This window comes from Solanum lycopersicum, chromosome 8 (genome assembly GCF_036512215.1).
Source record: "Solanum lycopersicum chromosome 8, SLM_r2.1".
NCBI lineage: Eukaryota > Viridiplantae > Streptophyta > Magnoliopsida > Solanales > Solanaceae > Solanum > Solanum lycopersicum.
Window position 1 is genome coordinate 34026565 of NC_090807.1, and position 15185 is coordinate 34041749.

The window sequence follows — 15185 nt, forward strand, 5'->3', positions numbered from 1 at the left end:
AAGTTTTCAGTCCGAACTATTTTTCATGTCCTATGTAATGAATAATATCTAAACCTTGTACAAGACCTCTGAAAGGTAATGTACACAATTTTTCCGACCTAAGGGTGCTCCCTTCTTCTAAGGGTTAATTGTGGTTCGTTATATATATGAATATCATGCATGATATTATTGTGTTGGTCTACTTTTAATGATATTATGCATAGTATTGATCCTATTGTTTCTATATATAAAGCTTTTATTTAAAATGCATGTTGTGGACTATGGTTGTCATGTAGATGTATGGAGTAAGTGTCAGTACTTGTGGTATCTATGTGGGTTTACTTAGTGTGTATGAGGTTAGTTTACTTAGTTTGTGTGAGGTTATACTCACATGTACATAACACTAGTATGCTTATATTGGGTTTATAAGTAAGGTATTATTATGTATTAATCAAAAGAAGCTCAAATATGCATTTCTTATTATTACCTCATTATGATGATATTGGTAGTATTGACTTGCATGTTCTCTTGGGTTGATTAAAATGACTAAAAGGGCTATATATAAGAAGTAATAAATGAATGAGCCTAATATGAGATTCACGAATGATGTTGGGTCATATTTAAAGTACGTGTTTCATGATAAGCATGAGTTAGTAAAGATTGTATGAATGTTCACCTTTGTGACCTAAAGGTGGTACTTTGGTGTGAATGGTGGAATGGGACACTATTCATGCATTGCATTAAGTTTTACTTAAAGGTTGCTCTGGGTTGATGAGTGAAGGCAAAGAGAAAGGTAAAACTATGAAATTATTTAATGTGCCTCATGTATGAAATATGGCTTGATGTGTTGTTATGAAATAGTATCCATGTCTATATAATGTATGGGAACTATATTGTTATAATTGTATAAATTGTTCATAAATTGTTGGTAAAAGATATGATGCATGATTTCTAAAAAAATGTCCTCTTTAAAAGCATGTTTTTGCATGGTTTTCATATTGAGTGCATTCTTTAACTAAAACCATTTTTCTTTATCTTTTACAGAGAGTTTTAGTGGCGATGGATAGATGATGTTTCTTAAGTGATGAGATTGGAAAGTTATTTTCTAAGACAAGAAGGCATGATTAAGGTTCAAGGATTTCCAAGTCAAAGATGTTATTCAAAATTATGTAATAATCTAGATTATACTTTTATGTTGTTAAGGGTCGTGTCCCTATTACATTCTATTGATGTTAAATCTAACTCGAAAAAGATAGAGTCTTACTATGTACTTATGATACTTTGCATATATGAAGTGTTGTTCTAGCATTATGTTATTCCGTAAAAAGTTTTTAATTATCTGATTAATTTCTATAACAATGCAATGAGTGAAGTCTATGGACTTTTTTAAAACCTCTGAGAGGTAAAGTATGTCGTGTTACTTCTAGGGGGTGCTCCCCGGTCGTTGTAGGTTCCATAGCTTCTAGGACAAGATCCACGTGTTCCTTTTATATCTTTTAGTCTTGTATGGGCTTAGTCCCAAATGTTGTACACTAAAGTATTATATTATTTATGATACACAATTGTTGTAGATTAAATAGTTTTTAAAGAATTCCTCCGCTTGCTATTTAATGAAAGTATTCTTCGTGTGTGAGGAAAGATATAAATTCTTACTTATTTTTGAAGAAGTACTTGTTCTCCTAATAATCCAATATGAGAATATTCTTAGACTAAGTGCAAGACATCGATGAAGTTACCAAAAGTCGAATTAATGATTTGGTTAGTGATTCCGACTAACTTGGTTGAATGATCCGCTGCATCACATAACATTGAAAACTATAAGTACTTGTTGAGATTTATTGCTTAGTATTTAATTTTTTAGGGTTTTATAAGATTTTTAATTTTAGAACTTCCATATTTGAGCTCTATGTTTAGGAGGGGGGGGGGGCGGTTTCTTCAAAAATGTTAAAATTTCAAGGGTCTCATCTACAATGATTTGGACTTAGGAATTTCTTATTCTTCAGTCTTGGTCCGGAACAAACTTAAATCTTCATACCAATTTTAATGCATTCTCATTTGGCATATATTTTTGTATCTTGTACATGTTTAGCTAAAATCACATTCTTGGGGTAAGATTTTGTGAATATTGGTTAAATTTGATGTTTGATTTTGCTTGCTAATATTTTATTCATAGTTTTGATGTATGTTTGTTTAGTAGTTTCCTATGAATTTAATGACATTTTAGTTGCAATATGATCTCATATACGTTCTGTAGCTTGCTCTCTAGAGACTTGGTAAGACTAAGATTGCTAAATATATGGCTAGTAGGAGCGGGCCGACATTATGTTCAGCGCGAGAGAGTGAACCCTAGTTTATTTCCCACTCTCTTAGCTCAACAGATTAAGTGGACTAAGGAGGAGCTTATTCTTCATTCGGAATTGTGTGAAGAAATGGAACAATGAATTTTCTTCCAAAAGAATGTTCTAAATAATGTCGTTTATCGTGTATTTATATATGATCCAAATAATGTCACTCTTCTTGACTAAAACATTTTGTTAATATGTTATTTCTACTTAGTTTTGAAAAAAAAAACCCATTTGTTAATTGTCTCTTGCATCACCCCCTCTAGAGTTAATATGTTTTTATTAGATAATATCCTTTTGTACGTCTAACTAGAACTAAATTTTATTTTTCTTTTAATGACACAACCACTTCTTTTAAACAACCCTAATCCTTTGTTAGGTTACTATACTATGGTGTGTTCATCGACACTTGGATAACTGTCTCTTTGATGATGTCACTCATCAAAAATTGTGCCAAGGTAACTACATGATACACAAGGTCATCAAAATGTAAATTGGGGACCTCAATAAAAAATAATATACAATATATTTCCATGTAACCTTAGTATCTCCTTCTATTACAATTTACCATATTTTTTCGCTTAGTGGGACACCGTGATAAGAATTAAATGAGTGGAGTCATTTATTCGGTCTACCATTACCTATATTGAGTCATGTTACTACTTTGTACTTTGCAAGTCTACTAAAAATACATTTTCAAATCTTCCCACTTCCAAGTAGGAATAGGAATAACTTGTGAAATGCTTTCCAAGTGTTGGTGCGCAACCTTACGTTTTTTTCAGAATAAGGGAATTTGGCAAAAAATTATGCGATCTACTTTTTATCCCATTTAACTAATAGACTTCCTGTAGGTCACGTGTGACTACCCTCAAAATAAAATAGGACGATCTAGAGCTTCATATTTGTTTCTTAATTTATAAATTCATTAAACTATGACGAATAGCGAGTCAGTTTTAAAGAATTTTGAAGTCAAACATCAAAGAAGGACCAAGACTTTTGAAAACTAGTCTTTTCTGTACTAGTGTGCCTTTGCATGTTTTATTTTTTGATATGTCGTTTGGAGTCTCAAATGAGTTGTAGGGACCCTAGCATATAGATGGTTATGTTTAGAGTCGTATCGTCTTGGTATGACTCCCCAAGGACCACCTAATGGTTCCTTGAGGAGCACCCAAATGTTTGCCAAGAATTTGCAAAATCAATTCAATCAACAACCTATGCCGCTTTGATCAAGCAACGCTTTTGCAACTTTGGCCGTTGTTTGGAACCAATAACATTCTGCAATGTCTCGGATAACCTAGGGGTGAATTGATAAAATTTACCCAATGTTCAAATTATTTGGTACACGATTCTTTTAGGTGCGTTATGTATTTTATGTTAGTTTAAACACCTAGACGTTGAATAAACCTTCATTTTTTAATATCAAAACCCCTCCTTTGAATAAAGTACTGTCAATACTCCATCGTAGCATGAAGTCAAGTTGAAGCTAGGATTGATTCCTTCATCAGATTCTGTTTGACTTTTACTAGTAAGGTATGATGATTTCATACTTGATTTTTCTATCATTCAAAGAGCCAATCAAATTTCTTTTCACATGATTTAAAAATTCTAAAGATTCATTTTTTGATTTGTAAGTATGGGTTCTTGCAATAAATAGTTTTAATGAATGAATTATGATGTTTTCAATAATAATTGATGATTTATGATAAAAAAAACTCTATGGACCCATAAACATCCTAAATATCTTTTTTTTATGAAGTGTGTTTGATGAAGTGATGGGATATTATTAGAATTGTGTTTATACTATGTTGTATTATGGCTATGTACTGCCATTTATGCATAATTATTATTAATTTTTTTAGAATTGAAAAAAGGTGATAAAGGCTTGGATGAAGGGTAAGTTGACCTAAATTGAGTAGTCATTATTTAGTTGATCTTGTGTTATATGGTCCACTCATGGTGGCAGTGTTTACTTAATGTATATTAATTTATATGTGAATTTTTAATATGACCATGAAGGAATTTAGTGTGATGTTATGAAGATTATTTATAGGGATGTCTTATGAAGTTATAAAATGTGTATCTTGAAGATAGTATGACTAGATGAAGTATAATGTGAATGTGAAGCATTATTGTGTGTGGATTATGATGAATGTAGTATGAGCATTGTTAGAAGAAAATTTCAGGAAGAATTGTGTTTATACTCAAGGCTTTCTTACGTTAACACACAGAATGAATGAATGAAAAAATGAAGCTAATGAAAATCACGATTTTATCGTAAGGTTTTCTCAATAGAACTCTAATGAAAGAATGGGGTATTTTTGTATGGACAATCATTGCAAGTAGAGATGTTGTGTCTAGTAGAAATCTCAATATATATTTGATTATTTGCATGAATGAATAATAGGTTGGTGTTTGGATACTTATGAAACTATAGATTGTGTATCCAAATGTAACCTGTTAAGATGAGTACTCTTCATGAGTTGAGATGTAGTATTGTAAGACTCCCAAATTGAGTTAGGTGTCTAGATCCCAACATGTTTTTCTTAAGGGTCTTTGGTTTTAAAATTGTTAATAATATTGTACTAACGCACTCTGTAATGTTTGAGGCTATTTGGAAGTGAAACGTCCAAGGATGACCAAGACGTTCGAGGACTATTTGCCAAATAGGGCTTGGATTCTATTATGTGTTTTATGTGCTTATGTGTTTTTAATATTTTTAAGAGGTCATTAAATGTCTAATAAACATATTTATAATTAGTTTACGGAGTTACATGAAGTTTGGAGGGGTCAAACGTCCGAGAATGTCTAAACCATTAGAAAATTAGCCTTTGAGACATTCTTGTGTGTGTTGAGTATACCTTACATGTTTGGATGTGTTGCGAGTATTTTTTTTTTGGGTTAACCTTATGTGGAAGTTCTAAATCTTGTTAAAATTCGTATTTAAGTTTGGAACGACCGGGTATGACCTCCCATCAGCCTAATAAAAGGACATACAAGAAGGAAACAAGGGTTGTCGACAAACTTCCTTGGCAGTGTCAATCAACCAGGTCAACTAACGCCCCGTCGATGAGGAGGAATCTATGGTCACTTAGCCTTGATAAGTCTTGGTCACATGACAACCTTAAACCCAAACTATGGACGCACAGGATGGTCCATTGATGGGCCCGCGCCCCATCGTTGTTGTTCATTGAAGTTGGCCTGTAGTAAGTGCCATGCACGCTGCCTATGTATGGTGTGAATGTGAAATTGTAACAAAAAAAAGGTTATGCTAAATAATGCTTAATGTGCCTAAGATGCCTAAAATTAGACAGTGTTAAAACAGATTGATGAGTGCAGAACCAGACCTCTAAACCATTACGACAGCCATGCCTACTATCTTGGGGAATTAGTTGTGCCCGGAAAGGTTGGGTTCAGACATGAATGACTCCCGAAGATGAAGATTTACTTGGATGACTATTTACCGGACATAAAAAGGGGAAATCTTAAGTTTCAAGGGTCTAGGGGTAAAATGGTCTATTTCTAGTCTATGGATAGAATCTTAACTACCCTAAATATAAAATTAATTATTTAATTAATAAGGTTGAAGGGCATTTTGGTGAGAGAGTGACAAAAATTGGCTCTTAGAGTGAAGTCTTGCTCCACCCGGGTTCGAACCTACGTGGAAGCAATGATTTAAATAGTTTTTTTTATTTAAGTTGGTAAATTAATTTAATTAACTAATATTTATTATATATTGGGTGTTTTACAAAAAAGGGAAATCATATTATTACCATTTAATAAAACCTTTTTAGACTAAGTCCTAAACTAGACTTTCAATCCTAAGAAAGCTCTAATCTCTCACGCTCATCTCTCTCTCACGTCTCTATCATTCTCTTTCACGTTTTCTCTGCCAAAATAACATACAAGAACAAAAAATTGAACAAAGTTCTTCATACTTGAAGAACTCAAAACAAAAAAATAAAATCAAAGGCTAAGCAAAGTACGGCACGCAAAGGGAGGATTTTCCGTCTAAAGTTTGGTGTTGAAACTTAGTTTTTGACGTGAGTGTTGGAGAGTGTTTGGGAAGCAAATTGAAAGTTTGAACATCATAAAAGGTATGGGTTCACTTCTCTCTTTGTCCCTTTCCCAAGAGACCCCTTAAGGTTCAGTATATTCCGTCTAAAAAACTAGGGTTGTTTCCCCGTTTCATGTGCCTATCACTAGCTCACATATAATGATAGGTTTGTTATGTTTGCTACTATAAAACTAGTGATAAAATGTACTTTCTTGATGTTTATGTGATTATATGTATGTTCGGAATTATGTGACTTATGTTGATATTTTCTGAAAATGTAAGTACGTGCGTTATGGTGTGTTTTCGTGGATATTTGTCACGGTTTAGGAGTTGAAATTGCATTTAGTGTAACAACCCATTCAGTTGTTTTGAGCACTACAATTTTTTCTTTGATGAAATACTTTTCGATAGATTTGTAATGGGTGTTTTTCACTATTCGTGACAATAATAATAGAATTAATTGGGTACTTTTAATAATTTATTTAATTTAATGTTAAAGAAAATAACATTAAAAATTTATAGTGGATCACTTTCACATTTTTTATAATTAGTCATAATGATAATAACAAGGGTTTCTATCTTGAGTCATAAACTCAAAGAGAACTCTAGCGGCGACAACAAGATAAGCGGTAAGGCAGACGAGTTGTTCAGGTGAACAACTTATTTAGTATTAAAAGATTGAGATTGTTTGAAATTAAATATTTGATGTTATTGGTTTGAAAATTAAAAGAAGAGTTAAGTTGCAACTTAGTATTGTCTTCATGCACGTGATATTGTAGGGAAAAATATAGGAAATTAAATAGAAAATGTAATCATTGGTAAGACAAGGATATTATGCATATTTTGATTGGGTTTCGTGTAGTCTGTGTTACACATATTCTTATTTGGTTTGAATAATTATTCTGAATAGAAATTGAAGGCGGGAATTATTTTACGAATAGCGTTTACTTTAACTTTTGGGTTATGTTTAATGGGTAGTGTGAGATAAATATTTCAAGGATTATTATGTTGTCACAAGGTCTTGAATTTAATTATTAATCAATGATTACAAATGAATTGGCGACTGCAATTGGACAGTGATGTTTGGATGTAGTATATAGGAATATATGGATTGTACGAGGTGTTGAAATGGTTATCAGTTTTATGAGTTGTTCATAGTTTGTAGTCGTGAGTTCTTTTTCATATATAGTTATTTATTTTAGGTAATATATTATGAATAAATTTTAATATATTGAGATAGATAATTTAATATTACATATATTATATTACATGAATAGTATAGATTGTACCATTTCAAGGAAACGCAATATTTTTCAATTTATATAAGTAAAGAATTGCTAATATTGTCACGATGATAGGCAACTATGATAGATGATTGGAGGAATAAAATTAATATTAGTATGGTTGGATGGTTGTTTTGTTTTTCAATTCAAGTTATTGTACGTAACTTGATGATCATTTTGGTTTTTATTTTATTTTATTGTTATAGTTGGTCCAAGGAATCATGTAATATTTCTATATTTATATAAATTGAATCTATGAAATTAGGCATGTTAAACTCTAGGTTTTAGGCTATTGGATGACATACTATTATGTATTAAGTTGGAAAGTAATGATGTTTGAATTACTGTCATTATTTAATTATAAATTGATTTGAATACATTGGCATATGATAAAGAAAATGTCTAGCGTAACAGTGTAGCTCAATGACTTCTTTTGAATAACTTGTGCAGTTATGATACCTGTAGTGGAACGTGGTCCTTTAATTTGTCGGATCGTAATGGCTTAATTATAGAATTAAAATTTAAGAAATATAGGATTTTCCCTCTTGACTGAGATCACGGTTGGGATTTGGTTATAGAATTGAACGTGTTTACTTAGGAATTATGCATAATTATTGATTTGAAACGTTCGGAGGCATTAAGGCAAAGGAAGACATTGGAGAAGTAGCTTTTCTAGAGTCAGTTCTTCGGTGGAGGTAGGTTATGGTTCATTTCAATTTGATAGATAAACTCTAAATAGCAATTGATATGTATTTAGTGATATTGTAAAGTCTCCAATGCACTTTATTGTGTGGTTGTATGTTTTGATTGTTTGGTTTGTGGTTGGCCTAAAATTATGAGAGTGTTGAATTTCTAATCTTGAACCTCTCCATTAAAATGAAACCTTGAATAAAGAAGTCTTTCTGAAATAAAATAATGAGATAAATTGGATTGGAGTGTCACGTTCCGACACAGTATTATAAGATCGGAGTGTCACTTTCCGACACGGTATTATAAGATCGGAGTGTCACGTTCCGACAAAATAACATTAAAGACAAGGAATATTGAAGTAACTTAATATACTTAATCTCAAGGAACCTATTTTCAAAATAAGTATGGTGTGGAGGCATGAGTCCTCATACGTTTGCTTGATGTTGTCATTGATGGTGTTTCTATTCTGGTGTTGTTGTTGTCAATAGTTCATGTGTTTGTTTTTTGCCACATGTTAAGTATTGTAGTTGATATAATATTATTATTCATTATATATTGATTTCTATTTTGAGTTGACCGATGATACCTACTCAGTACATGCTCCTTGTACTAACCCCTAATTGTATTTTATTCTTTGTTCTTTTGTAGAGTGCAACAAGTGTACCATCGACTTCGACTGACCGATGATACCTACTCAGTACATGCTCCTTGTACTAACCCCTAATTGTATTTTATTCTTTGTTCTTTTGTAGAGTGCAACAAGTGCACCATCGACTTCGACTCGCCCTCAGCTCTAATCAGTCTCAAACACATCAGAGTTCAGGGTGATCTATTATATCTAGCTCGTGCTGGATTCTCTCATTCACGTCTTGATGTGTTTGAATTTTGGACATGGACCATATTTTTACTTATTTTGGTTTCTAAAATACTCTTAGACTTGGTAGTTTGATGATAGATGTTCTTGATGTGATGACTTCCAGATTTTTTGAATAATAAGTGATAAACATTAGAAGCTTATTTAATTGGGTTTTTGGATCTTCGAAATAATTTTTGTTATTCATAGTTGAACTATTGGTAAATGTTGGGGTTTAAATTTGTTGGTTCGCTCACCTAGTAGGTTACGTGTGGGTGCTACTCACGACTCATTTTGGTCGTGACAAACTTGGTATCAAAGCGTTAGGTTTGTTGGTCTCATCACACAAGGAAAAGTCTATTAGAGTCTTGAGGTACGGTATGAGGACACCTTTACATTTCTTCGAGAGACTATAGGACTTTAAGTAAACTCCATTCTTTCTTTTTTTCATGAAAATTGGTATCTGACATCCTCACTTTATTTCGCAAGACAGGGTGCGTCTGAGCCAACCATTGGGGCTGTAACTCAAGGAGGAGCAGTGGCAAGAGGCCGTGGTAGAGGTCGCAGGAGGATGCGCACTAGAGGCAGACCACAAACATCCGCTCTAGCTAGGAATAGAGCAATGACTACTCGACCGACTTATGGGGTAGTGAGAGAGGGCGAGGAAGGCTTAAATCAGCAGGTTCAGGATAAGTAAGTACCACCCTAGTCTACCCCTGAGATGATTAATAAGGTTCTTACTTATCTTATTGGGTTATCTGATCAAGGGCCAGACAACTCCAGTGTTTTCTACACCAGTACCTCAGGTTCAGGGGTACAACATGCAGCTGCTATGGCTCCCCGCAAGGATGCATCATTGGAAGTAGACACGTTTCCTCGATTTACTACAGGGTTTATAATGACAGGTGATCAACATGAACTTTTCATTATGTTCTTAAAGTTAAAACCTCCTGTCTTCAAGGGTGCTGAATCTGAAGATGCCGATGATTTTTTGGTTGATTAACCTATGCTACTACATAAGATGGACTTAGTAGAACGATTCGGTGTTGAGTTTGTGACCTATAAGTTTCAGGGGATGCCAAAATGTGGTGGCGATTGTATGGTGAGTGTTAACCAGCACAGGAACCACCTATGACTTTGGCATCATTTTCTAGCTTATTTATGGAGAAGTATATACCCCGGACTTTCAAGGATAGGAGGAGAGATGAGTTCCTGAGACTAGAGCAAGGAAGGATGTCTGTTGCTGCTTATGAGGCCAAATTTCGTGCACTATCCAGGTATGCCACGCAGCTTTGCTTCAATCAACAAAAGTAGATTCGCCGCTTTGTGAAAAGATTGAGGTCAGATTTGCAGATTCCAGCCTTACAGGTAGCTGCTGCAGCAAAATCCTTTTAGGAAGTGGTTGATTTTGTGATAGAGGTAGAGGGGGTGAATCCGGACGACTTTACCATGGCGTCAATATTTATGAAGTTCATGCAAGGGAGGTGAGTTTAGTGGTTCTTATTCCAGAGGGCTATGTTCAGGAGTTTACCCAGCCCATCCTATCCAATCATAACTGCAGGATTCAGTTGGGGGCCCACCAGTCAACCTTTTTTTAAGTTTGGAGGTTATCCCCAGACTTTGTTATTTTCATAGAGACCTATACTTGACTCCAGGAATTTTATTGGATGTGGAGAGACTTGACATATTATGAAATATTGTCCAAAACAGAGTTACCGACCCCCTGTAGTTAGAGGTAGACGTGGTCATGGTGGAGGCCCCCATTCTGGAGGACGCGGTGGCCAAGGTAATGGTGGTCACCAGTTCAGTCGGGGTGACGGGAAATTTTAACCTACTATAGTGCAGCATGGTAGGGGCAATGGACAGACAGGTGATAGGGCCCATTGTAAGCTTTCCCCGGGAGGTCTGAAGCAGAGACATCTGATGCTGTTATCACTGGTACTCTTTTGGTCTATGATCGCATGGCTTCTGTATTGTTTTATCCTGGATCAAAATTTTCATATGTATCTTCCTCATTTGCTACTGGTCTTGATTTATATTGTGATTTGCTTGACATGCCTATTCGTGTCTCTACTCATGTGGGTGACTCTCTGATAGTTGAGAAGGTGTATAGGTCTTGTCTTGTGACTTTTGTGGGGACCAATTCATATGTAGATTTGATTATTCTCGAGATGGTTTATTTTATGTAATTCTATGTATGACTTTTCTTTCACCAAATTTTGCAATCTTAGATTGTAATGCTAAAATTGTGACATTGGCTATGCCTGCGACAGATTCGCTAGTGTGGGAGGGTGACTATATTTCCACTACAGTTCATATTATCGATTTTCTTCATGCTAAGAAGATGGTGAGTAAGCGTTGTTTAGCTTTCTTGGCACACTCAGGGATGATACTTTCAAAGTACCTTCGATTGAGTCTGTTTCGATAGTCCGAGAGTTTCTGGATGTGTTTCGGCAGACCTTCCTGGTATTCCACCGGATAGGGATATTGATTTTTGTATTGAGCTGAAGCCGGGTACTCGTCCTATTTTCATTCCCCCTTATAGAACGGCTCCAGCTGAGTTAAGGGAGTTAAAGGCCCAACTTCAGGAGATGTTAGGTAAAGGTTTTATTAGACCAAGTGCATCCCCTTGGGGTGCTCCTGTCTTATTTATGAAGAAGAAAGATGGAAGTTTCTGGATGTACATAGACTACAGGTAGTTGAATAAGGTATTTATTAAGAACAAGTATCCCATTCCTCGCATTGATGATTCGTTCGATCAGTTACAAGGTGCTTTTGTCTTCTCAAAAATTGATTTGAGATCCAGTTATCATCAATTGAAAATACGGGCAATAGATGTGCCAAAAACTGCTTTTCGAACCAGGTATGGGCATTATGAATTCTTAGTAATGTCTTTTGGGCTTACGAATGCCCCTGCTGCTTTCATGAGCCTGATGAATGGGATTTTAAGCCATATCGGGATCTCTTTGTTATTGTATTTATTGATAACATACTGATATACTCAGAAAGAAGGAAAGAACATGAGGAGCATTTGAGAGTTGTATTGGAGTTGTTGAGGAAGAAAAGGCTTTATGCTAAATTCTCCAAGTTTAAGATTTTGCTAGATTCAGTGTCCTTCTTGGGTCACGTGGTTTATAATGATGGAGTAATGGTGGATCCTTCTAACATAGAAGCAAAGAAGAGTTGGGGAAGACCTACTAATGTTTCAGAGGTAAGGAGCTTTGTTGGTTTAGCTAGATACTACGGTCGATTTGTAAAGGAATTTTGTTCAATTGCTTCCCAGCTGACAAATTTGACTAAGCAGAATGTTCCATTTGTATGGTCGGACGAATGTGAAGAATGCTTTCAGAAACTCAAGACCTTGTTGACTACTGCACTAATTCTTACCTTGCCAGTAGAAGATAAGAATTTTATTGTTTATTGTGACGCATCTTATTCAGTTTTGGGTGCAGTCCTAATGCGGGACAGGAATGTAATTGCTTATTCTTTGAGGCAATTAAAAGTGCATGAACGTAACTATCTTACCCATGATTAAGAGTTGGTTGCAGTTGTATTTGCATTTAAGCAATGGAGACATTATCTATATGGGGTTAAGTGTGAAATGTACACAGATCACCGTAGTTTACAATATGTCTTTACTCAGAAAGATTTGAATTTGAGGCAGAGCAGGTGGATGGAATTATTGAAAGACTATGATATTACTATTTTGTATCACCCAGGAAAAGATAATGTTGTGGCAGATGCTTCAACTAGAAAAGTAGGGAGCATGGGTAGTTTAGCCCACTTACAGGTTTCTAGACGCCCATTGGCTAGAGAGGTTAGACTCTGGCTAATTACTATATGAGGCTGAACATACTGGAGATAGGAGGATTTTTTGGCTGTGTGGAGGCAAGAGATTCTTTTCTTGACAAAATTAATGGAAATAAGTTTGGTGATGAGAAGCTGAGCCGAATTCGAGATATTTTATTGCGAGGTGAGGCTAAAGAGGTAGTAATTATGAAAAAGACATCTTGAGGATTAAGGTAAGGGTATGTGTGCACCGTGTGGATGATTTGATTCACACTATTCTTACAGAGGCTCATAGTTCAAGGTATTCTTTACATCCTGGTGCAACCAAGATGTATTGTGATCTAAAGCAACATTTTTGGTGGAGTAGAATGAAGCGTGACATTGTTGATTTTATTGACCAATGCCAGAATTGTCAGCAGGTAAAGTATGAACACCAAAGGCCCATAGGGACACTTCAGAGAACGCCCATTCCTGAATGGAAGTGGGAAAGAAATGCAATGAATTTCATAGTTGGTCTTCCAAAGACATTGAGTAAGTATGATTCTATTTGGGTAATTATTGACAGATTAACTAAGTCTGCTCACTTTATTCCGGCAAGATGACTTACAGTGTAGAGAAGTTAGTCAAACTCTATATCTCAGAAATTGTTCGATTGGTTGGAGTTCCATTTTCCATCATATCAGATAGAGGTACGCAATTTACTTCTATGTTTTGGAGAACATTACATACCGAATTAGGTACTAGGATGGATCTTAGTACTTCATTTCACCCTATGATCGATGGTCAGTCTGAGCGAACGATTCATGTATTGGAGGATATGCTTCTTGCATGTGTGATAAAATTTTGTGGTCATTGGGATAAATTTTTATATTTAGCAGATTTTTCATACAACAATAGCTATCACCCGAGTATTGATATGGCGCCATTTTAGGCATTGTATGGGAGGAGATGTAGGTCCACCATTGGTTTGTTTGATGCATTTGAGGTTAGACCTTGGGGTACTGATGTTCTGAGGGAATCATTAAAGAAAGTGAAATTTATTCAAGAAAAGCTTTTAGCAGCTCAGAGTAGGCAGAAGGAATATGTAGATCGAAAGGTTAGAGACTTGGATTTTATGGAGGGTGAACGAGTCTTGCTGAAGGTTTCACTTATGAAAGGTGTAATGTGATTTGGTAAGAGAGGTAAGCTATGTTCGAGTTATATTAGACCATTTGAAGTACTTAAGCGCGTGAGGGAGGTGGCCTATGAATTAGCCTTGCCTCAAAGACTGTTAGGAGTGCACCCGGTATTTCAAGTGTCTATGCTGAAAAAATACCATGGTGATGGAAACTACATTATTCGTTGGGATACAGTTCTTTTTTATGAGAATTTGTTTTATGGGGTGGAGCATGTTTCTATTCATGATAGGGAGGTCCGCAAGTTGAGATCAAAAGAGATTGTATCTATCAAGGTTCAGTGGAAGAATCGGCTAGTTGAAGAGACAACTTGGGAGATTGAGGTTGATATGCAAGAAAGATATCCACATATTCTCACAGATTCATGAACTCTTTCTCGCCCTCGCCTTTCTCCCTATGATCGTTCGAGGACGAACGATGGGTAAATTGGTATCTATTGTAACAACCCATTCAGTTATTTTGAGCATTATTTTTGTTCATTGATGAAATACTTTTTGATAGATTTGTAATGGGTGTTTTGGACTATTTATGACAATAATTATAGAATTATTTGGGTACTTTTAATAATTTATTTAATTGATAGTTAAAGAAAACAACATTAAAAATTTATAGTGGATCACTTTCACATTTTTTATAATTAGTCATAATAATAATAACAAGGGTTTCTATCTTGAGTCATAAACTCAAAGAGAACTCTAGCGGTGACAACACGATAAGTGGGGAGGCAGACGAGTTCTTCAGGTGAACAACTTATTTAGTATTAAAAGATTGAGATTGTTTGAAATAGAATATTTGATGTTATTGGTTTGAAAATTAAAAGAAAAGTTAAGTTGCAACTTAGTATTGTCTTCATGCACGTGATATTTTAGGGAAAAATATAGAAAATTAAAATGAAAATGTAATCATTGGAAAGACAAGGATATTATGCATATTTGATTGGGTTTCGTGTATTCTGTGTTACACCATATTTTTATTTGGTGGAATAATTATTATGAACAGAAATCGAAGGCGGGAATTATT

General features: G+C 34.9%; 1 protein-coding gene across 1 annotated transcript; it reads left to right on the plus strand.

Annotated features, from left to right (window-relative positions):
- The first annotated feature begins 10362 nt into the window (after nt 1-10362).
- On the plus strand, nt 10363-12736 carry LOC138337917 (uncharacterized). Its single transcript, XM_069288356.1, has 7 exons — nt 10363-10478; nt 10619-10685; nt 10912-10987; nt 11116-11283; nt 11433-11552; nt 11659-11799; nt 12207-12736. Exons 1-7 carry the CDS (start codon nt 10363-10365, stop codon nt 12734-12736), a joined length of 1218 nt encoding a protein of 405 aa, XP_069144457.1.
- The last annotated feature ends 2449 nt before the right edge of the window (nt 12737-15185 follow it).

Coding starts and splice junctions, on each gene's coding strand:
- LOC138337917 (XM_069288356.1), top strand. CDS start 10,363: ATGGAGAAGTATATACCCCGGACTTTCAAGGATAGGAGGAGAGATGAG. Junction 10,988..11,115: donor TGGAGGACGCGGTGGCCAAG/GTAATGGTGGTC, acceptor GGTCTGAAGCAG/AGACATCTGATGCTGTTATC. Junction 11,553..11,658: donor TCATGCTAAGAAGATGGTGA/GTAAGCGTTGTT, acceptor GTGTTTCGGCAG/ACCTTCCTGGTATTCCACCG.